General features: G+C 52.0%; 1 protein-coding gene across 1 annotated transcript in view; it reads left to right on the top strand.

Moving 5' to 3' along the window:
- The first annotated feature begins 8,949 nt into the window (after positions 1-8,949).
- Positions 8,950-22,815, top strand: part of WDFY2 (WD repeat and FYVE domain containing 2) — a 64,007-nt gene continuing 50,141 nt past the window's right edge. Inside the window, 2 exon segments of the mRNA XM_068165206.1 lie at positions 8,950-9,110; positions 9,112-9,215. Coding sequence (XP_068021307.1) covers positions 9,078-9,110; positions 9,112-9,215 — 137 coding nt within the window. The 5' untranslated portion in view covers positions 8,950-9,077.

Raw genomic sequence — 22,815 nt, 5'->3', positions numbered from 1 at the left:
AGAAAAAGCTTTGCTCTCCAGGCAGGTTTCAGGGGTGGTTTTAATGCCATTTTCCAAACGGAAATGTCTTTATCAACACTGCCCCAGGACTCTGGAATACCACAGAGGGAAGAAAGACTGAAAGCAAGCTGCTGAAGTCCTGAGGCCCAGAAATGCAGAAGCAATGAACTTAGGAGATCCACTCAAGAGGTGGTGAATGAAATTGGGGGTTGGTGTTTTTTTTGCAGCAAGTTGGGAGCTCAGAATGTGAGTAACACCCACAGCAGGATCAATGGGGACAAAGGAAGCAGCAATAAGACTGCACACACAATGCCAGAACTGCTTATGGGGCAAATGTATGAGCCAGGAGTTCTCATTTGCAGCCCACACACTGACACAGCATCACTCCTTTTTTGTGTTCTCACATGTTCACAGTCAGTTACAAAGCCAGCAGCACTTGCATGGCACTGAAAACTGGGGGACTTCTTCCCAGGCAGGTGCTGGAGAGCGATGCTGCCATGCCTGCTTTCTGTAAGCCAAGCCTCTCCCTCCCCATAGCTGTGACCCACAGCAGATTCAAGGCTGCTCCTGGAAGGTCCTCACCTCCTGACTGCCTGCAGGGACCAAAATGCATCAAACCTAGAAGCAAACACCCATCCTGAGAATGCAGGACTCAGCAAGGGAATGTGGCAGGCACTGCTAGCGACAGTGTCTGCAGTCATGCAGAGGAGGGAGCTGGAGTGGCAGTGCCAAGTGAGTGACCTGCAAGCTAGGAGACACTGCTTCTTACACTGATCAGGGGCAATGGATGTAAGCTCAAGCACAGGAAATCCCCTTCTCAGCATAGAAGAAACCTCTTTCCTGCTGAGGGTGCTGGAGCCCAGGAGCAGGCTGCCCAGAGATGCTGTGGAGTCTCCTTCTCCAAAGTCCTGAGGCATCCCTGTGTGACCTGCCCTAAGTGATCCTGCTTTGAAGGGGGGTTGGACTCCATGATCTTTGGAGGCCCTTCCAACCCCTGGCATGTTGCATTCTGTGATTCTGTGACTCTCTCTCCTGTGAGAGGAATGTGAGATGTTAAGGACTCTTGCCTCTCATTTGATACAGTCCTGCACAGAGATTTCCTCTCCCAAGTATCACAGTACCATAGTATCAGTCAGGGGTGGAGGGACCACAAGGATCATCTTGTTCCAACCCCCCTGCCATGGGCAGGGACACCCACACTAGATCAGCTGGCCACAGCCTCAGCCAGCCTGGGCTTAAACACCTCCAGGGACAGGGCCTCAACCACCTCCCTGCACAACCCATTCCAGGGCTTCACCACTCTCATGGGGAAGAACTTCCTCCTCCCCTCCAGCCTCAATCTCCCCTCCTCCAGCTTCATTCCATTCCCCCTAGTCCTGTCACTCCCTGAGATCCTGAGCAGTCCCCTCCCCAGCCTTCCTGTAGCCCCCTTCAGATCCTGGAAGGCCACAATGAGGTCACCTGGGAGCCTTCTCCTCTCCAGACTGAACAGCCCCAACCCCTTCAGTCTGTCCTCACAGGAGAGGTGCTCCAGCCCTCGGCTCATCCTCCTGGCCCTGCTCTGGACATCACCAGTCATTGTGTGGCTGATGAACACCTGGAGCAGCATAAGGAGAATGTCTGCATTTGAGGGTGCATTTTCAGGCAGGTTTTGTACTTTTAAGCAAGATGGACAAGGTGAATTTTCCATGGAACATTTTGGTGCTCTGTGAAGTTTGCCTTTCTATATAAAGAGCTCATCTATATTTGTTTCCACATGCTTCCAGGAATGATGTGGTATCTGAGATCAAAAATGTGGGGGTTTTTTTGTCAGTAACTGCCTCATGAAGGCTATCACTGATGACAAAAGAGGGGGCAGAGAGCCCTCAAGCCTGTGTTTTTGCAGTGGCATGGAAGTGTGAGGTTGGTAGAGACTGTACATGCCACACACTGTAATGCTGGCACACAGTTTACAAGCAGGCAGAGGAGAGAAGCTCGGGAGAGGATCAAACAGTGCCACGCTCAAGAGCTACTGCAAGGCAGCTTGTGCTTGCTGCCAAGTGCCTTCACTTTTTTTATGTGGTAATCTGTGTACACAAGTCCTTTGGTTTTGCATGGGTGACTGAGGAAGAGGCCCCAGCAGCTCACATCTGGCTCAGTCTCACAGAGCAGCTTTAAATTTAAGCACTGGATCGACCACAGAGCAGCTTTGCTCCCACTCAGTTCCCTTGTTGCAGGGTGAGAGCAACTAGACTCAGATTACTTCATGGTCACACAGCATCACAGGGTCACAGTCTCACACTATCACAAGGCTGGAAGAGACCTCAAAGATCATCCAGTCCAACCTGTCACCACAGACCTCATGGCCAGACCATGGCACCAAGTGCCACATCCAATCCCCTCTTGAACACCTCCAGGGATGGGGACTCCACCAGCTCCCTGGGCAGCACATTCCCATGGCCAATGACTCTCAGTGAAGAACTTTGTCCTCACCTCCAGCCTAAACCTCCCCTGGCACAGCTTGAGACTGTGTCCTCTTGTTCTGCTGCTGGTTGCTAGAGAGAGGAGACCCCTCAAAGGGGAACATGTTGAATAGTTTGCGCCTAAAGTTTCATCCCCATGTTTTTTTCCTTATGCAAGTCTAGTTCTGCCATTCTGCATACCAGCTTTAGTATTGCTGAGCACTCATGAAAGGACTGGATGCTTAGTACCTGCAATAGGCCAACCTGCTATTAAGCTGTTCCACTCCTACTCAGCGGCCCCAGTACTTGCCAGTGGGAGCTGAAAGGGATGTGAGATGTCACATGGTGCCAGGGATCATCATTGTGAAGAGAAGCTGCAGCCTCTTGAAAACCAGAACATGCAGTTGTGCTTTGTGGTGAAGGGAATGGAATGGAATGGAATGGAATGAATGGAAGGAACGGAACGGAACGGAACGAGAACAGAATAGAATAGAATAGAATAGAATAGAATAGAATAGATAGAATAGAATAGAATAGAATAGAATAGAAGTAACCAGCTTGGAAGAGACCTTCAAGATCATGAGTCCAACCTATCATCCAACACACCTTAATCAACTAACCCATGGCACCAAGCACCCATCAAGTCTCCTCCTGACACACCTCCAGTGATGGTGACTCCACCACCTCCCCAGGCAGCACATCCCAATGGGCAATCACTCTCTCTGTGTAGAACTTCCTCCTCACCTCCAGCCTAAACCTCTCCTGGCACAGCTTGAGACTGTGTCCTCTTGTTCTGGTGCTGGTTGCCCTGGGATAAGAGACCAACCCCCACCTGGCTGCAACCTCCCTTCAGGGAGTTGTAGAGAGCAAGAAGGTCTCCCTGAGCCTCCTCTTCTCTCCAGGCTAAGCAACCCCAGCTCCCTCCAGCCTCTCCTCACAGGGCTGTGCTCCAGACCCCCTCCCCAGCTTCGTTGCCCTTCTCTGGGACACCTTCCAGCACCCTCAACATCTTTCCTAACCTGAGGGGCCCAGAACTGGACACAGGACTCAAGGTGTGCACTGCAGGCTCATGTCAGCCTACCATCAACCAGCACCCCCAGGTCCCTCTCCTGCCTGGCTGCTCTCAGCCACTCTGACCCCAGCCTGTAGCACTGCCTGGGGTTGTTGTGGCCAATGTGCAGCACCTGGCACTTGGATGTGTTCAATCTCCTGCCCTTGGCCTCTGCCCCTCTGCCCAGCCTGTCAGGTCCCTCTGCAAATCCCCTCCTCCTGTACCAGAAGTAAGAGCTTTGCTGATGGGGATACCTAAACACAGGGCTGACAGCTCCCTCCTCTCTCAGCTGCAGGTAGGGATTCTCTCCTGCTTGTCTGAGCTGTCACACAAGGACATGACTGCCTACTGTTAAGGGCATATTTAGTTTGTACATCTCAGAAGAGCATCACCCTGATATTACCAAAACAAGGACGTAAATAAAGATGATTCCCCCAAGCCCAACCAACAGAACAGGAGATGGAGCCAGAGAGCAGCTTTTACAGCAACTCACAGAGGCGATGGGAAACTCAGTTTGCTCCAGGTCCTAAGCTTCAAGGAAAACTGCAGATGAGGACCTGGACTCCTCCACGACTCTGGTGCAGGGCCTAAGGCGCGGAAGGCGGCTGAGCTGTGTGTGAATGCATCGGTTCAAACAGCACTGCTTCTTCCCAGAGGTCTTCCCTTGCCACACTGCACACAAATACACAAACCACTGCTCTTGCACACGTGCAGGCTAATGCTGCTCCTCTCCAAATTCAAGCAGTGAAAGCAACCCACATCAAGAAAGTCAAACCCAAAAGCCAAAACTAGCAGGGGGAAGGGGGGCTCCAGGAAGGCTGGGGGAGGGACTGCTCAGGATCTCAGGCAGTGCTAGGGACTAGGGGGAATGGAATGAAGCTGGAGGTGGGGAGATTGAGGCTGGAGGGGAGGAGGAAGTTCTTCCCCATGAGAGTGGTGAAGCCCTGGGAATGGGTTGTGCAGGGAGGTGGTTGGGGCCCTGTTCCCTGGAGGTGTTTAAGGCCAGGCTGGATGAGGCTGTGGCCAGGCTGATGTAGTGTGGGGTGTCCTGCCCATGGCAGGGGGGTTGGAGCTGGATGATCCTTGTGGTCCCTTCCAACCCTGACTGATACTGTGACACTATGATACTATGAAGGATATTTCCCTTACCCCTGGTGGCATGCCAAAATGCAGAGTAAGAAACGATGCTGAGAAACACAGGTGAGATAATACTCACTCAAGATAAACCAAGTTGCAGCTTTCAGCTTGTTCTTCTCTCCATATTACTGATGGATCTGCTTGTCCTAGAAAGTTCAGACCCTCCAAGCATACTGCACTAGTAACTCCACTTTCTACCAAGTCAGAATTCATGTTAACAAGCAAAAGGTCCTTTTGATGAAGCCATCATATACATTTATTTCCATGTAATGTTTGGGGTTCACCTGTACAAGGCAGATGCCAGAGGAGCATCATGCACTTTTAAAACTTCTTCTTGTTGTTGTTGCATTAAAAAACTGAATAAGCTTGCTTTCCTGCTTCAAATTCAGTTAGTAAGTTTTCCTTGCTTTTGGTCCTAGCATATGGAATGGAATGGAATGGAATGGAATGGAATGGAATGGAATGGAATGGAATGGAATGGAATGGAACGGAATGGAACGGAATGGAATGGAATGGAATAGACCAGACCAGGTTGGGACAGACCTCCAAGATCATCAAGTTCAACCTATCACCCAACACCATCTAATCAACTCAACCATGGCGCCAAGCACCCCCACCCAGTCTCTTCCTAAACACCTCCAGAGGTGGTGATATAACTTGACCTAAAAACTATAACAGATCATAGTATCACAGTATCAGTCAGGGTTGGAAGGGACCACAAGGATCATCCAGTTCCAACCCCCCCTGCCATGGGCAGGGACAACCCCACACCAGATCAGCCTGGCCAGAGCCTCATCCAGCCTGAAGGGGGTGGTCCTCTTCTCCCAGGCAGCCAGCACCAGAACAAGAGACACAGTCTCAAGCTGTGCCAGGGGATGTTCAGACTGGATGTTAGGAAGAAGTTCTACACAGAGAGAGTGATTGTCCATTGGAATGGGCTGCCCAGGGAGGTGGTGGAATGATGTACTTGGTGCCCATGGGTTTAGGGTTAAGGTTAGGGTTAGATGGTGTTGGGTGATAGGTTGGACTCGATCTCAGAGGTATTTTCTAACCTGGTTAATTCTATTCTATTCTATTCTATTCTATTCTATTCTATTCTACTCTACTCTACTCTACTCTACTCTGCTCTGCTCTATTCTAACCACATTTCCCTGTCTTACAAGGAAGTGCAGAGCACTGACTGCAAGCTAGGACACCTGGTAGAACGATGTACCAGACTTGTGGACACCTTTCTATTATTCACATGCCTTCCTGGTCTTGCAGAGGGAAGTTAAGCTTTAACACATGCCCTTAATGTCTTTATCTTGCTTGGCTGCTGGAGCCTCTCTTGCATTGTATTGTCTTGGTTTGGGTTTTTTTTTGGGGGGGGGGTTGGAGTTGTTGTTGTTTTTGTTGTGAGTTTTGTTCTGGCTTTTCTCTTTGTTTTTGTTTTCCCCCAAAGTGCAACTTGTTTTCAAGGGTCAACCTTTATAGAAATCTTGCATTTGATTTCAGCATCTTACTGTTTGGCTGCTGTCCAAAAGGCATGCCTGCCTTCCAGTGTTTCCTCCAAACAGTGCCTTAAAGCTGGAAGGAATAGTGCTGACCTGAAGCTGTTTAAGGATGGGTTTAAGGAGTATCTCACACATCTCATCAAGGAGAGAGGCAAGCATTTCTATTTGCAGGTTTCTATCTGCATAAGAGGATTTTGGTCTCTGGCTCTTTGGTAGCAGTTCACCTTCTAAGAATGGTGAGAAAGAGACAACCACCTGATGCAGTCACACATCCCCTGGAAACAGCTTGAGACTCCAGACTCATTTTCCATACAGCCATTATACAGCCACCAGCTGTTGCAGCCTGGACCTTTCCTTCCACAGCACACTTTACAAACCTTTAATAGCTCAGTGAAGTAAAGCTTGAATGTCCTGCTGTGGCCCTGCAGATGCTGCTTGTTTGTTTAGTGTAAGACAGGTTACTAAAACAGAGTGAAAAGAATGTCCTGTATCATAGACTACATAGAATAGAATAGAATAGAATAGAATAGAATAGAATAGAATAGAATAGAATAGAATAGAATAGAAAACATAGAATAAACCAGGTTGGAAGAGACCTTCAAGATCATTGTGTCCAGCCCATCAACCAATCCAACCTACCTAAACAACTTTGTTGCCCTTCTCTGGACACCTTCCAGCATCTCAACCTCCTTCCTAAACTGAGGGGCCCAGAACTGCACACAGGACTCAAGGTGTGGCCTAACCAGTGCAGTGTCCAGGGGCACAATGACCTCCCTGCTCCTGCTGGCCACACTCTTCCTGATGCAGCCCAGGATGCCATTGGCCCTCTTGGCTGCCTGGGCACACTGCAGGCTCATGTTCAGCCTACCATCAACCAGCACCCCCAGGTCCCTCTCTGCCTGGCTGCTCTCAGCCACTCTGACCCCAGCCTGTAGCACTGCCTGGGGTTGCTGTGGCCAATGTGCAGAACCTGGCACTTGGATGTGTTCAATCTCCTGCCCTTGGCCTCTGCCCATCTGCCCAGCCTGTCCAGGTCCCTCTGCAGAGCCTCTCTACCCTCCAGCAGATCAACTCCTGCCCCCAGCTTGCTGTCATCTGCAAATTTACTGATGATGGACTCAATGCCCTCATCCAGATCATCAATAAAGATGTTAAAGAGCACAGGGCCCAGCACTGCTCCCTGGGGCACACCCCTGGTGCCTGGCTGCCAGCTGGCTGTGGCACCATTCACCACCACTCTCTGGGCTCAGCCTCCAGCCAGTTCCTAACCCAATGCAGAGTGTTTTTTGGTGACTGTGTTGCCTACATAGGCAACATAAGCACCGAGCGAGCAACCAGGATTCATTCTGCTGCTCTGTGTTACTTCCAGGGAAAAAGTAAACTCCTGGTCTTTGAGTTTTTCATACTTGAACTCTTACAAGTCTCCTCAGGTTTCCTGCTGATGGGCAGAAACACTAAATTACTATTATTGTTATCATTATCATTATCATTATTATCATTAGATTTTTTTCCCCCCCAGAGAACCACTGCTTGTCAGCTTAGGATGGGTAAGTTTAAAGTTACAGCCAAAATAATGCTTTCTAATCTGCTGATGACTTCTGTGATATAGGGAGGTTGTAGCCAGGTGGGGGTTGGTCTCTTCCCCCAGGCAAGCAGCACCAGAACAAGAGGACACAGTCTCAAGCTGTGCCAGGGGAGGTTCAGGCTCAAGGTGAGGAGAAAGTTCTTCACAGAGAGAGTCGTTGGCCATTGGGATGTGCTGTCCAGGGAGGTGGTGGAGTCCCCATCCCTGGAGGTGTTCAAGAGGGGATTGGATGTGGCACTGGAAGCCATGATTTAATTAGCCATGAGTTGTTGGGTGATAGGTTGGGCTTGATGATCTCTGAGGTCTTTTCCAACCTATTCTATGATTCTATGAAGGTTTGGTGTGCCCCTCAGAGCAGGAAGGTCTTTTTCACTGGTTTTAGCAAAGAGCTTTGAGTGAGTTACCTGACCCTCCTGGATGTCAGCTAACCCATCACGTCAAGTGGCTGACAAGCAGCATCTTGTCAAAAGCGAGGTGCTGGAATTCCTTTGCATTTCCCTTAGGAACAAGCTCCCTGGTGGTGAATTTCTGCTGCCACCCTGCAAGCAGCCCTGCCACATGGCAAACCTGGCACCAACCCCTGCCCGCGGCGAGGCTCGGATGGACCATTACTTTTGCCCCCTTTGGCCCCACCTTTTCTTTTACCCGTTTGCAACACCGCCTGCTTTGACTGGCACAGGAATGGTTGGACTACAGAAACGTCGTGCTGCAGAGAATCCTGCAGGTCCTCCTGCCTAACGCAGCATCCGAAATCCCATCCTCAGCTCACGTGGTGAGCTTCAGGCCGAAAATAAACTCGGGCAGGAAGAGGTAATGTAAACAGGGGGAAGCCATCGCCCCTTTCATCTTCGCTCCGCTTTCCTTGGCAAAGGGGTGGGGCAGCGACGTGACCGCGGGGCGGATGGCAGAGTAGCACAACGGTGCCGAGAGAGGAGCGCCTGGCAGCCGTCGGCAGCGGGACACGTTTACCGGGATGCCCTCCCCCGAGGCGCACCCGCACTCTGCCCGGACACCCCGCGCCCCTGCCAGGGAGGCCGCCGAAGGAGATGCGCATCGAAACCACCGCCCAGCCAAAGCCTTCCCTTTGCACAGCCGCGGCGCGGCACCCCGAGGCTGCGAGATGGCGACAAAGCGCCGCCGTTCCCCGCCCCCTCCGGCCGCCGCGCCGCGCCCCCGCCCGCTCCAGCCCAGCCCCGGCTCGGGGGAGGCGCTGCCGCCGCCGCCGCCGCCTCGGTTCCTGCTTCCCAGGGAGCCCACGGCGCTGCCCCCGCTTCGGCAAGTCCCTCCTCCGCCTCGGCGGTGCGGGCCGGCTCCCCCGGCCGCAGCCTCCCCCGGCCGCAGCGGCGCTGCCCGCCGGCTCCGCGGCGCCCATGGCGGCGGATCCCCAGCCCCAAGCGCTGACCCCGCAAGCCCCTCCTGCTCAACAAAGTGGAGGGCTCGCAGGACGTGGTGAACATGGCAGCGATAGTGCCCAAGGAGGACGGGGTCATCAGCGTCTCCGAGGACAGGTACCGGCGAGCGGGCGTCCACAGGTCCCGCGGGGCCGTGGAGGAGGTTGGTCGCCTCCACCATCACTCGTCGGTGCTGCCGGTGGGGGACCGCCCGCGCCCTGCGCCGGTGATCCCCCGCCACGAGTGATAGTGGGAGCCGACGGGTCTTGCTGTTGTGGTCCACCACCATCACCGGCGAGGCAGGTGGCAGACCACCACCACCCCTGCTATGGCTGTAGATGCCAAGTGCCGGCGCCTCGGCAAACGTCACTCGCAGCAGTCCAGCATAGGGATATCGCTTTAGGCAGCTACATCTGGCCCTGGAGGGGAAGGACCTTGGGGCAGGGGTCTCCAGCTGGATGTCCATTTCCCCTTCCAACGCCGTGTGGGTCAGGGGGCAGTGAGTGGGCTGGGACGTTGCTGAAAGTTGTGGGACTCGCGGGACTTTCCTTAACGTGGGTAAAATGGGATCTGAAATCGCCTTCATCACAAGAAGCGCCAGGGAGGCTGTGGACGTCTTTGACCTTGCCTAAAAATTGTGGTGGCATTGGCTAAACCAGCAGTTTTGGTTCCCATTTCTGCTCCCCAGACACTTCTCGGTAACTGTTTAAGAATGCCATTTATCAGTGATAAGATCTTGGAATTGCATCCCGCGCTGTGAGGCTGCCAAAGGGAATGCTTTCAGGCCGTTTAGCTGGGCTGCGCCGGATCCCAGGCTGCCCAGGGGCAGCTTTGTCTCTTTTGAAAGAACTCAAACTTAATTCAGCCTGGCAGCTGGAGCTGCAAAACTCCATCCTGCAAGTGCCTGACTTTAAAGTAAGAGCTCGTTTTCCTTACAGGAGCCATAGATACTGATTTCAAGCAGAGCTTCTCTGCAGCTCGGGTGCACGGTGTGTAGCCTGTGTCCCTAGCTTGAGAGGCAAATATTGACTAATGCATGATTATGCATTGATTACCCAAGGGGGTGGTTTCTCGGTGGACTCTTTCTCTTGGGTGCCTGGTACCCTGTCACCGTGTTAAGTGTCTGCTCCTATGTCTCTGCTGGCTTCCTGGAAAGCTGTCAGTACTTCTTTCATCTTGGCTTTGGCCTCGAGGGGGATTAGTTTTCAGGTAGTCGTCAATATGTGCGAGTTTAACATCATTTAAGTTCATCCCAGCTGTCCTCTCCGAGTGGACTCTTCATGCCTCATGGCAAGAGGGGTTGAACTGCTTAAAGCAAGCACAATGTAAAGGGCACTTCAAGCAGAATGTTACATTACCAGGGCTTTATTTCCTTCAGTTTCACTTACTACAAAGCTGAATAAAGCTGGAGTGTGTTTCAGCTCACTGGCTGGTAAAGCTTACCCAGCCAATTCTTCTTGTCCTTTGGAGAGTGTTGTGAGGAGGAAGTTCTTCCCCAGGAGAGTGGTGAAGCCCTGGAATGGGTTGTCCAGGGAGGTGGTTGGGGCCCTGTCCCTGGAGGTGTTTAAGCCCAGGCTGGCTGAGGCTGTGGCCAGCCTGATCGTTGGAACTAGCTGATCCTTGTGGTCCCTTTCAACCCTGAATGATACTATGATACTATGATACTCCTGTCTCACTGGCCCTGCATTTCCCCTCCACCTGGGAAACAATAAGGTCACTGTGCCTGTTTTAGCAGGTAGGGATCTTTGAGAATAGGCTGATGCTCCAAGCTGGTGCTTCTGTGTGGAGAAGGGCATTTGTGGGAGGTCTTTGTTTCACTGATAATCAAGATGACAGGCCGAAGTGAAGGAGCAGTGAAGCAGAACCAGGGCTTTCCCACTAAGACACCGCTGTTTCCTGAGTGCCACCCTTCCCAGCCCAGAGCAGCTCCCGGGTGTCAGTCGTTTAGGTCCTGCTTACTGTTGATGCTGGGTGTAGAAGTCCTCTGTTAGATGTGCTGAGAGGTGTCTAAAGCTTTGCTGGTGCCACAGCAATGTGGACATTAAGCCACTGTAGTAAGCCTGGAGGTTGCCAGGTTATTCTCTGTTTAAAGGCAGTGGATGTTTTGCCTGCTTGTGGGGCTGGGTTACTGTGTTTGTGCGATGCTGTAAGTTATGATTGTCCCTTTCAGTTCTCAGGCACCAAGATGCTGATTGTTGCCTTTCCCTTTCATTGCCCCCCTGCATCAGCATTTTGATTGTAACTCCCAGGTTCAGAGTCTAAACTTACTTGAAAGGAATAGCAGGTTGGGAGTAAAACTTGCAGGTTTCAGGGTACCTGGGGTGGAAGCATAGTTTGGTAAGAGCAGCCTCTCAATACTTGTGCAGATCCTTAAGGTACCTTTTCCTGTTTGGACCTGCCCTTTAGTGCTGGCAGTTGCTTCATGGCCTTGGAATGTGGATAGCTCTCAGAGATTCCTGGAAACTGTAAAGGATGGTTAGGGAGATGTTATCTGTCTCTTGTTAGTCAAATAAGTGAGTTTTGGTCCTGCCTGCCAGCCTGTGATATGTACTGCTCACAGGAAAGCACTGCTCTCAAACTCTAGCAGAGAACTTCTGCCAGCATGGCTTTCCTTCCCCAGCAGTTGCTTTGGGCTGGGGTGGTGGATGCTCACCCGGAGGTGAAGAGGAGGGAGCTCTCCCTTGGCTCAGGGGCTGAACATATCACAGTATCACAGTCTCAGAGTATCACTGAGGTTGGAAGAGACCTCAAAGATCATCGAGTCCAACCTGTCACCACAGATATTGTTGAAGCTGGTAGCAGTCTTAACATACACAACCATTAGGTACTCCTTTAGAGGTTTTATTTAGGGCATGGTGTAACTCCCTACCTGTCAGCCCTGCAGAGCAGCAGCTTTGCCTCTAGTTTCTGTTCTGTGCCTCACCAGGGACTTTATCTGCTTTTAAAGGCACGGAAGTGGTTTCAGCTACAGCTGGCAGGCACAGCCATGCATCAGGGAGCCCTGGAGGGTTGTGTGAGTGCATGCACACATTGTAAGAAGTGAAATGAAACCCAAATGCCAATAGTGTGGTTATTTCTCATTTGAAATAGCACCGAAGTGGAAAGGAGGAGTCCCAGGGGGTGAGTCACATATTTATCTAGATGATCTAAACTTTGCACAACCTGCAAGGTTGACTTTTCTCTTCGGTGTGCATCAGCAGTATGCCCTGCACTGTTTTCTCTTCTGAGCCCTAGTCAGTCATCTAAGTTGAGTGGTGTGCATTGTGTCCAACCTGATCTTAATCACCTTGTCTGATTCCTTATTAGGGCAGGACACCCTGGGTCTGTCTACGCAGCAGCTGATGTACACCGGGAGCGATAAGATGTGACTCTAGTCTGGGGTTTTCTCCTAAGGAGGAGGATCCACCTGTCTAGGCAGGTGGAAGTTAGAGGACTGACAGCATTTGTAATCTGAGAGTGTATCAGTCTGGTGAGGGAGGGCTGCAAGAAATGAATCATTAGCTCTAGCCCATGCTTTCTCACCTGCCGGCAGATGGGTGGAATTTACAGACACGTGTCCAAACACATCGAGCCTTGGGCGATCCGTGGCTCTGAGTGCCCCAGGTGCTGCACATGAAGATGAAGTGGGATATTCCTCACGTGCAGAGCTGGCCCTAAGCTGTAGTCAGCTTCCTGTGTGTTAAAAGCACGTGCTTCCATTTCAAAACTGCTGAGCATCCTCATCTTTTGTTATCTTCAGAGGGAGATGTGGGTGTGGGGCATGCCCGAAAAGTAGGTCACCGGCGTATCAAGTTCAGACATATCTAATGCCACGCTCCAGAGAAGACTTAGTGTCATTAATCTTACCTGAGCATGAGGATAGGGTGGGAGAAGTGCACTGACTCAGCCAGCTCTCAGTGCAGGCAGTTCTGCTCGCTGTTGGCACACTTCTGGGTTTCTCAAGAGCCTGCCAGCGCTGTGAGCGCTCAATCATCCGCGTGTCTGATGTGCTGATCGTGTGTCACCACGCAGGGCTGCTAGGAGTGGACTAGGTGTCACCATGGTAAACTTGCACTTTGCCACTGGCCATCTTTTATTCCAGCAGCTGTGTTGTAGGTGAGGAAATCTGGGGCATGGGCTGATGCAGACAGCTTGTCCAGTAACGATGTGCTCTCTTTTGGGTGGGAGTTCTGTGCTTACGTCCGTGCTACGCCCCGTGGAAAGGCAGGGCTTGCAATCAAGAACTCCTCTCCTTAAAGCATCAATGGGAGTGGAAATCTTTCCTGGGCAAGTGAAAATTGTCAGAAGCCTTTCTTTGTAACAAAGAGGCATCCTAGTCTCCTAGAAAGTGACAGAACCTGGGGGAAAAATATTTATGCCATAGGAAATGGTTTGGGGTTTGCTTTTGAATAAGGGAACAGGGAGCCTCCACTCAGCACTGCCTTTCTACCCCCTGGTATCATCTCAAGTTCATAGTATCACAGTATCAGTCAGGGGTGGAAGGGACCACAAGGATCATCTAGTGCCAACCCCCCTGCCATGGGCAGGGACACCCCACACTACATCAGGCTGCCCAGAGCCTCATCCAGCCTGGGCTTAAACACCTCCAGGGACAGGGCCCCAACCACCTCCCTGGAAGTTCTTTTTGACCTGACACATCTCAGGTTCTTTCTCTGGATCACTGCATAAACAGTGAGCCCAGGCTGTTTGTCAGGTATCTTCATGTGGTCACAGCCACCCCATGCACTGCTGCAGGCTGGGGACAGAGTGGCTCAGAGCAGCCAGGCAGAAAGCACCTGGGGGGTACTGGTTGATAGTAGGCTGAACACGAGCCAGCAGTGTGCCCAGGTGGCCAAGAAGGCCAATGTGTGTGGCCTAACTAGTGCTGAGCACAGGGCAGAATGACCTCCCTGCTCCTGCTGGCCACACTGTTCCTGATGCAGGCCAGGATGCAGAACCCTGCACTCAGATGGGTTAAATCTCATGCCATTGGACTCTGCCCATCTTTGCTCCTTGTGGTTTTCATGTTCAAGTCCAGGGCACAGAGTGTAGAGCATTACACTTCATGGCTGTGAAATACTTCTCATGGAGAGGTTGGACTCTTCACTTGGTGCCAGATGCAGGTAGGAGACAAGGAATAGCAGACCTCAGTAAACTCTTTGGGTTTCCTGCCTTCTGCAGCAGTGGCAGAGAGTGAAGTGATTGCTTTGCCCAGCAGCTTGGTTGCAATACAGGTCTGTAATTCTCCTCTCAGTACAGGGTTATGTCACTGATGCCTGCCCTGCTCTGTGTGTGGCTGTTGGTTTGCAGCAGAAGTGCAGGTGGTGTGAGAACTCATTTTGGTGCTGTGTGTGTTCATCACCCATCAAAACCTGCCGGTGTCGGACCTGGACAGGCTGGGCAGATGGGCAGAGGCCAAGGGCAGGAGATTGAACACATCCAAGTGCCAGGTTCTGCACATTGGCCACAGCAACCCCAGGCAGTGCTACAGGCTGGGCTCAGAGTGGCTGAGAGCAGCCAGGCAGAGAGGGACCTGGGGGTGCTGGTTGATGGTAGGCTGAACATGAGCCTGCAGTGTGCCCAGGCAGCCAGGAAGGCCAATGGCATCCTGGCCTGCATCAGGAAGAGTGTGGCCAGCAGGAGCAGGGAGGTCATTCTGCCCCTGGACACTGCACTGGTTAGGCCACACCTCGAGTCCTGTGTCCAGTTCTGGGCCCCTCAGGTTAGGAAGGAGGTTGACTTGCTGGAAGGTGTCCAGAGAAGGGCAACAAAGCTGGGGAGGGGTCTGGAGCACAGCCCTGTGAGGAGAGGCTGAGGGAGCTGGGGTTGCTTAGCCTGGAGAAGAGGAGACTCAGGGGTGACCTTCTTGCTCTCTACAACTACCTGAAGGGAGGTTGCAGACAGGCAGAGGTTGGTCTCTTCTCCCAGGCAACCAGCACCAGAACAAGAGGACACAGTCTCAGGCTGCACCAGGGGAGGTTTAGGCTGGAGGTTAGGAGAAAGTTCTACACAGAGAGAGTGATTGCCCATTGGAATGGGCTGCCCAGGGAGGTGGTGGAGTCACCATCCCTGGAGGTGCTCAGGAGGAGACTTGCTGGGGTGCTTGGTGCCATGGGTTAGTTGTTTAGGTGGTGTTGGATTGGTTGGTGGGTTGGACACGGTGATCCTGAAGGTTTCTTCCAACCTGGTCTGGTTTTATTCTATAGGTTTCACACTCAGGCTGTTGCTGCATGGGCAGGAGTTCAGGCAGTGCAGGAGGTGTGGTTGCTGTTCACAGGTGAAAAAAGAACTGTCCTTGCTTTAAATGCTGGTTAAAAGCATCAGTAGCCAATGGAGTTGTTCAGGGGGAACAAGGAGAGCCTGCACACAGTGCAAGGGTTTGTGAGAGTCCTCCTCCTGGAGGTGCAGCTTGCTCTGAGTCCTTTCAAGCTAATTTGCTGTGTTGCAACTCGATGACGGTGTTGGAATAAAACGTTGGGTGGAGGCTAGTGCTGGCTGTTGGAGTGAGAGAAGTGGATGCTGGCCAGAGGTTTAAGAGAAGTCAGGATGTCCAAGAGCTCTTGGAGTCAGGAATTGTTGCAGATGTTGAAAAATAACTGTTGGTGATCTGACTGACATGGATCCTGCTGAGGCGCCGAAGGGCTGGGACTAGCTCACGGAATGTGCTGCTGAGCCCTTGCTGGGGATGGCAAACTCCTATCTAGGAACTTTTTGTTTGGTTGGAAGGGAGGGGGTGGAGGGGGTGTGGGGCTGGGGTTGTTTGTGCCTTTGTTTGAAGCTCCTGGGGCACTTTGTGGCACCGCTTGTGGAAGTTCCCCGGAGTTTGTTTGTCCTTTCCCTTGTGGACTTAAGGTCAGTTAACGATTTAAGGCACAAACATTTAGCCTCCTCTGTCAGATTTGAGCTGTTGTGCAACTCCAGCTCCTGTAGGTCAGTGCACAAACTGACCTGCAAGGTGGCAGCTGCAGGAATGGGCTGTGACACAGTATCACAGCATCACAGTATGGCCAAGGTTGGAAGAGACCTCGAGGACCATCGAGTCCAACCTGTCACCACAGACCTCATGGCTAGACCATGGCACCAAGTGCCACATCCAATCCCCTCTTGAACACCTCCAGGGATGGGGACTCCACCACCTCCCTGGGCAGCACATTTCAGTGGCAAATCACTCTCTCAGTGAAGAACTTTCTCCTCACCTCCAGCCTGAACCTCCCCTGGCACAGCTTGAGACTGTGTCCTCTTGTTCTGGTGCTGGTTGCCTGGGAGAAGAGACCAACCCCCACCTGGCTACAACCACGCTACAGGTAGTTGTAGAGAGCAGTGAGGTCTCCCCTGAGCCTCCTCTTCTCCAGGCTAAGCAACCCCAGCTCCCTCAGCCTCTCCTCACAGGGCTGTGCTCAAGGCCTCTCCCCAGCCTCCTTGCCCTTCTCTGGACACATTCAAGTGTTTCAATGTCCTTCCTAACCTGAGGGGCCCAGAACTGGACACAGGACTCAAGGTGTGGCCTAACCAGTGCAGTGTACAGGGGCACAATGACCTCCCTGCTCCTGCTGGCCACACTGTTCCTGATGCAGGCCAGGATGCCATTGGCCTTCTTGGCTGCCTGGGCACACTGCTGGCTCATGTTCAGGCAGCTGTCAATCAGCACCCCCAGGTCCCTCTGTTTGGCAGCTCTCAGCCACTCTGACCCCAGCCTGTAGCTCTGCCTGGGGTTGTTGTGGCCAGTGTGCATCCCCTGGCACTTGGACTTGTTGAATGCCATCCTGTGGGACTCACCCATCTGTGCAGTTGGTCAAGGTCCCTCTGCCCAAGCACATTTTGGGCCATGGCTTGTGCAGACCCAGATTCAGCAGTGCAATGAGGTCTCGAAGTGCAGCATTAGGTGCTTGAGCATGTGGAGGCAGAGGTGCTTATGCTTTATCTAAAAGGCACAGAGACATGTGTCTTACCTCACAAGCTTCATTTGGATTCAGAGCTGCTCGACAGCCCTTCCATTTGCCTTGTGGTAGCCTCTTCTGCTGCCAGCTGCTGCAAGCCACTCTTGTGGCAGCAGGTTTCACATGCTGATGCATCTGCCCCCTGCAGTGACCAGTTCTCCTTTTCCTCCTTGCCTTCCATGAGCCCCACGGTCTCAGTTTCACTGGCATCTGCTTACACACAGACTGAGTCTCTCATCAGTGTGTTTCCTATCTCTCAGGCCTGGTGACCTTCCTCTGCAGTCTCTCCAGCCCTGCAGCTGGGCAGTGCTTGCCAAGAGGAGACTGCACAATGCCACTTCTGTGTGTGCCCTGCAGCCCTGTGGAGCATGTGCAGCACAGAGTCAGCACAGAACTGCAAGTGTGCTGCTGCAGGAAACTTCTTGGGTGGTGTTCTTCTTCTAAAGCCAAAGCCAGCTAGAGGAGGGTGCAGTACACCGAGATAAAGGAATTGCTGCCATGCTGATTCAGCAAGAGTGGCTTTCCATTGGGGGGCACTGAGCAAACTGAAGCTCTCAGAAAGCAGCCAAAATTGTAGCTCAATGGGAGGATGTCAGCAGCTTGTTTGGCCTGCCTGGTGGCGTCCTGGTTACTGAGGCTGACTCTCTTGCTTTCCTTCTCTCTGGCTGTGCTGGTTCCTGGGTGGTATCTGGTTATGTGGGATGGGATGGGATGGGATGGGATGGGATGGGATGGGATGGGATGGGATGGAATAGAATAGAATAGAATAGAATAGAATAGAATAGAATAGAATAGAATAGAATAGAATAGAATAGAATAGAATAGAATAGGAATAGGAATAGGAATAGGAATAGGAATAGGAATAGGAATAGTATTAACCAGGTTGGAAAAGACCTTTGAGCTCATCAAGTCCAACCTATTAACCCAACACCTCAGGACTAACTAAACCATGGCTCCAAGTGCCTCATCCAGGCTCTTCCTAAACACCTCCAGTGATGGTGACTCCACCACCTCCCTGGGCAGCACATCCCAATGGCCAATCTCTCTTTCTGGGAAGAACTTCTTCCTAACCTCCAGCCTAAACCTCCCCTGGCACAGCTTGAGACTGTGTCCTCTTGTTCTGGTGCTGGTTGCCTGGGAGAAGAGACCAACCCCCACCTGGCTACAACCTCCCTTCAGGGAGTTGGAGAGAGCAAGAAGGTCTCCCCTGAGCCTCCTCCTCTCCAGGCTAAGCAACCCCAGCTCCCTCAGCCTCTCCTCACAGGGCTGTGCTCCAGACCCCTCCCCAGCTTTGCTGCCCTGGGTAGTCTGTGCCCAGCAACACCTTTCAGCTGTGTGCTAACACATGCAGAGAACTGCTCAGAAGTGGCACAAGTTTTGTGTAATGTCATTGCAACAGTCGTAGGAGAAGTCAGAATCCAGTTGATGCCTCAGAGAACACATGGGAGCTAGGGAGTGGGAGGGTGCAGTGCAGGCCTGTGTGTGTCTGTGTGCTCCTGTAGTGGGGAGAGGTAAATGCTGGGCCAGTGATGCACAATGCCCTCAGGAGAGCAGCTGCCTTTTGTTCTGCACCCTGTAACCTTTCAGGCATTGGAAGACCTCTGGCATAAAAGCAGCCCAGAGTCCATGTTCAATTGCCTTGCCCAGGGTGCTTCCCTCACACACCTGTCCGTATGAGTGGCTTTGTATAAAACGCTGCCAGCAGCTGCCTGTGTTTGCCCAGGGATTTCGTGAGAGCTGTGGTAGCCCCTGGCACACTCTGTTGAACAGATAGGAACAAGAAAGAAGGCAGCTGTTTCCCTTCTGCAGGTGCTGTGAGGGAGGGATGGCTCCAGCCAAGGTGCTGCAGGATGAGGCAGTCTGGGATGGGGCAGCATGGGAGGGGACAGCAGCAGTGACCGTGGGGTGCTGAGGATGGCCACGTGCAGCGGGACACATCCTGTCCAGCACAGCCTGGCTCAGCTTAGGGTATTTCAGGAAAGAGAAAACAAAACTTCCTTCTTTGCAGTAAATGGGGAAAACCATAACCCACACAATAATCAGTAGAAAACTGTAAGCCACACCAGGCTGGCAAGTAGAATCATGGAGTCATGGGATCAGTAAGGTTGGAAAAGACCTCAGAGATCATCAAGTCCAACCTAGCACCCAACACCTCAGGACTAACTCAACCATGGCTCCAAGTGCCACATCCAATCCACTCTTGAACACCTCCAGGGATGGTGACTCCACCACCTCCCTGGGCAGCACATCCCAATGGCCAATCTCTCTTGCTGGGAAGAACTTTCTCCTCATCTCCAGCCGAAACCTCCCCTGGCACAGCTTGAGACTGTGTCCTCTTGTTCTGATGCTGGTTGCCTGGGAGAAGAGACCAACCCCCACCTGGCTACAACCACCTTTCAGGTAGTTGTAGAGAGCAAGAAGGTCTCCCCTGAGCCTCCTCTTCTCCAGGCTAAGCAACCCCAGCTCCCTCAGCCTCTCCTCACAGGGCTGTACTCCAGACCCCTCCCCAGCCTCATTGCCTTTCTCTGGACACCTTCAAGTCTCTCAATGTCCTTCTTAAACTGAGGAGCCCAGAACTGGACACAGGACTCAAGGTGTTGCCTAACCAGTGCTGGGTCCAGGGGCACAATGACCTCCCTGCTCCTGCTGGCCACACTGATCCTGATAGCTGCAAGCAGGTTGGATGAGTGGCTGGGGCAAGGCTGGGGCCAAAAAAGGACAACTTGGTGAAAGAGGAGCAGGAGATGGGAAGTTTACCAGGCAGCCCTCTGGGGAGGGAGCTTTACATAATCATGACACCATCTGCATCTCTCAGGGTTCCTCATATGTCACAGTCTGCATGCCTGCTGGCTTGAAACAGCACTCCAGTGATGGCCAAAATGGGTGTTTGGCTATCAGAAGGCAGACAGTGAATTTTGCTAATCAGATGGCTGAAATTTCCAGTGGGCAACTGCTCTCCCTCAGGAGAGAGGCAGCAGTGGTGGGGACTGGCTGTCCAAAGTGATGCCTCACTGCTGCTTTCAGTCAGGCTGCAGGAAATAGCATTGTGTAAGCAGCCTTGGCCAGGCCTTGAGCATATGGGCTTTGCTTGTCACACCATGTGTGTTCAGCACTCCAGTCAGCTTTTTGGGGCAACTCTTAAGGTTTTGAGTACTGAATCGAAGGCAGTGCCAAAGCACAGCTCTGCCTGGATGAACACTGCACTTCTGCTGCCAGCTTTGCAAAGACATTTGGTCAGGCATCGTCTTTTACTCTGCAAATCCCTGTGCTGTTCCCCCTTCCTGTGATGGAGAGGACTGATGTCCTTTGCAGGCCTTTCAAATGACAGCAGTGATCCAGCAGTCCCCAAAGGCCATGCCTTTGGCCTTCACAGGTCTGTAGTCACAGTTTCCTTAGGGCTTGAGTCCTGCTGACCTGCTGTGAATTGGCCTCTTTTGCCACCAGGTCGAATGATCTGTGTTAGAGCTGCCTGGATTCAGGTGAGGGAGCAAACACAGCATCCTGTCTTCACAGGACACGGAGGGAAGATTCTTGCCTGTGTTTAGAAAGTGACAAATCCTGAGCTTTGGCTCCTCCAGCAGTGAGTGCAGGTGGGACACATTCACCTTCAGCTTTGACTCCACTTCCATCAGCAAACGAAGGCTTGGTTGCATTCCTGAGCAGGTGGTGCATCTGCCTTGTGGGGTACTTTGAAGTGTTAAAGTAAAGAGATTTATGGGGGTTTGAGCTCTCTGAGGGTCCAGTTGTGAGTTGGTGTTAAGGCAAGATGAAGCAGGAAGAGCACTAAAATGACTCTGTTCTGACTCTTCCCTCGTTGCTTTTTGGCCTTTCTGAAGCAGTGTGGCAAAGTTTATCTTACAGCTTTCTCCTTGTGCTTGGATGCTCCTACAAGAATGTCAGCAGTGAGGTTTCTTGCCTTGCAGATGTCAGCTGATGCTGCAAGGTCAAGTGTTTGATTCACTGTGTGTCTGTGTTCCCCAGCCACACAGATCCAGAAGAGATTTGCCTTTTCATTGACTGCAGTGGGTCTTTATCTGAGAAAGCCCTGGAATGTAATCCCTGTTAAGAGACAGAGCTTCAGTAATCACTCAGTAGTTGTATGCTGGAAACACCAGGGACCTGTGCCATGGAAGTAGAGATGACAGCTTACATTTTAGCTGTAACTCTCTCCTTTTGCTTGTGTGCTGGCTTGTCCTTCACACAGTTTCTTCTTGATCTTTACTGCTCTTGAGCTGCACCTTCCCATTCTCCTACTCCATCTCTGTCTCTCCACGTGACACAGAGAAATTCCTCCCTCTCAGCTCTGTGCTGAAGGAGATGTGGATTATGGAGTCATTCAGCAAGGGGTTAAAACTGGCACGATGAAGACCTCATGCTCTGCAGCACCATAAGCATGGGATGGGATGGAAGGTGCATTTCTGAGGAGATGTGTTCTGCTCTGATGTTATGGACAAAGCCTAGCTTTTACTAATCACACCTGCAGCATTCTGGTGGCAGGGGAGAGCCTCCCCATGGTGTCCTGGCTTGCAAGACATGCCTTTGTCTCACCAGCCACTCCAGCAGCCCCACCATCAAGAGGCTGCTGCCAAAGGCTGACTGCACTCCTGCAGTTACTGGAAGTCCAGTAGGAGAGCTCATAGCTGTGCTGTTCTCCAGAGGCAGGCACACAGCCCTTGTCTCCATTGCTTCAAGGTCCTGTGGCACAGGAGTCCTTGGCCAGGCACCAGCCTGAGTGCAGCCTGCTTTCTGGCTGCTGGGAGCTTGAGGGGAGGTGAAAAGGCCTCTGCTGAAGAGCCCTGTGTTTGACTTCTGGAGATGAATGATGGCTGTGCTTTCAATATCCCAAGGCAATGGCCTGCAGCAGCACAGGCAGAAGCCAGTGCTGGCAGCAACTGGAGACTGAACTAGAACAGTGTGGTAGCACTGAGAGGAGGACTGAGGCTGGCTCAGCACTAATTATACTGCAGAAGAAGGGTGAGAGGACAACCTGTGTGTCAAATCAGGGTCAGCACCCATGGGTTTATTGTACACTAAGCCTGAACTGAAGTTCTTTAATGACTGGAATTAAGGAGTTGATACTTGTGGCTGCATTGCAATGATGCATTTCATGCTGTTCCACTGGGCCCTATTCTCTGTCCTGTTCATTGAGAATAACTATGATTAAGCTCCAGGAGTGCATGTCCAGCCTACAGGAGCCTTGCCTGGGAGCCATTCTTTGTGCTGCTAAGGAGCTTTCAGTCCACTTGAGGAGCAAAAGCCTCTCTGGTATTACCTTGTGTTTCTAGGTTGTGTTGCATCTGAAGTCAGGAGTAGGAAGAGGTTCTGAGGCTGCCTTAGCTGCCATGACTAGCAAGAGTGGGCATGTGATGAATTTCTTCAGGCAGGAGAAAGAAGGGGAAGCAGCTAGCTGGGGAGTCTCAACTGCAGTGGTAGACCTCTGTGCTTGGCACAGTGAATAGAATAGAATAGAATGGAATGGAATAGAATAGAATAGAATAGAATAGAATAGAATAGAATAGAATAGAATAGACCAGACCAGGTTGGAAGAGACCTTCAAGATCATCATGTCCAACCCATCAACCAATCCAACCCAGCCAAACAGCTAACCCATGGCACCAAGCACCCCAGCAAGTCTCCTCCTGAACACCTCCAGTGATGGTGACTCCACCACTTCTCTGGGCAGCCCATCCCAATGGCCAATCTCTCTTGCTGGGCAGAATTTCTTCCTAACATCCAATCTAAACCTCCCCTGGCACAGCTTGAGACTGTGTCCTCTTGTTCTGGTGCTGGTTGCCTGGGAG

Source organism: Melanerpes formicivorus, unplaced genomic scaffold (assembly GCF_026170545.1).
Source record: "Melanerpes formicivorus ecotype bairdi unplaced genomic scaffold, bMelFor1.0.p_v2 SCAF_87, whole genome shotgun sequence".
In the NCBI taxonomy this organism is placed as follows: domain Eukaryota; kingdom Metazoa; phylum Chordata; class Aves; order Piciformes; family Picidae; genus Melanerpes; species Melanerpes formicivorus.
The sequence above is the reverse complement of the archived record's forward strand: the minus strand, read 5'-3'. Positions and strand labels throughout refer to the sequence as shown.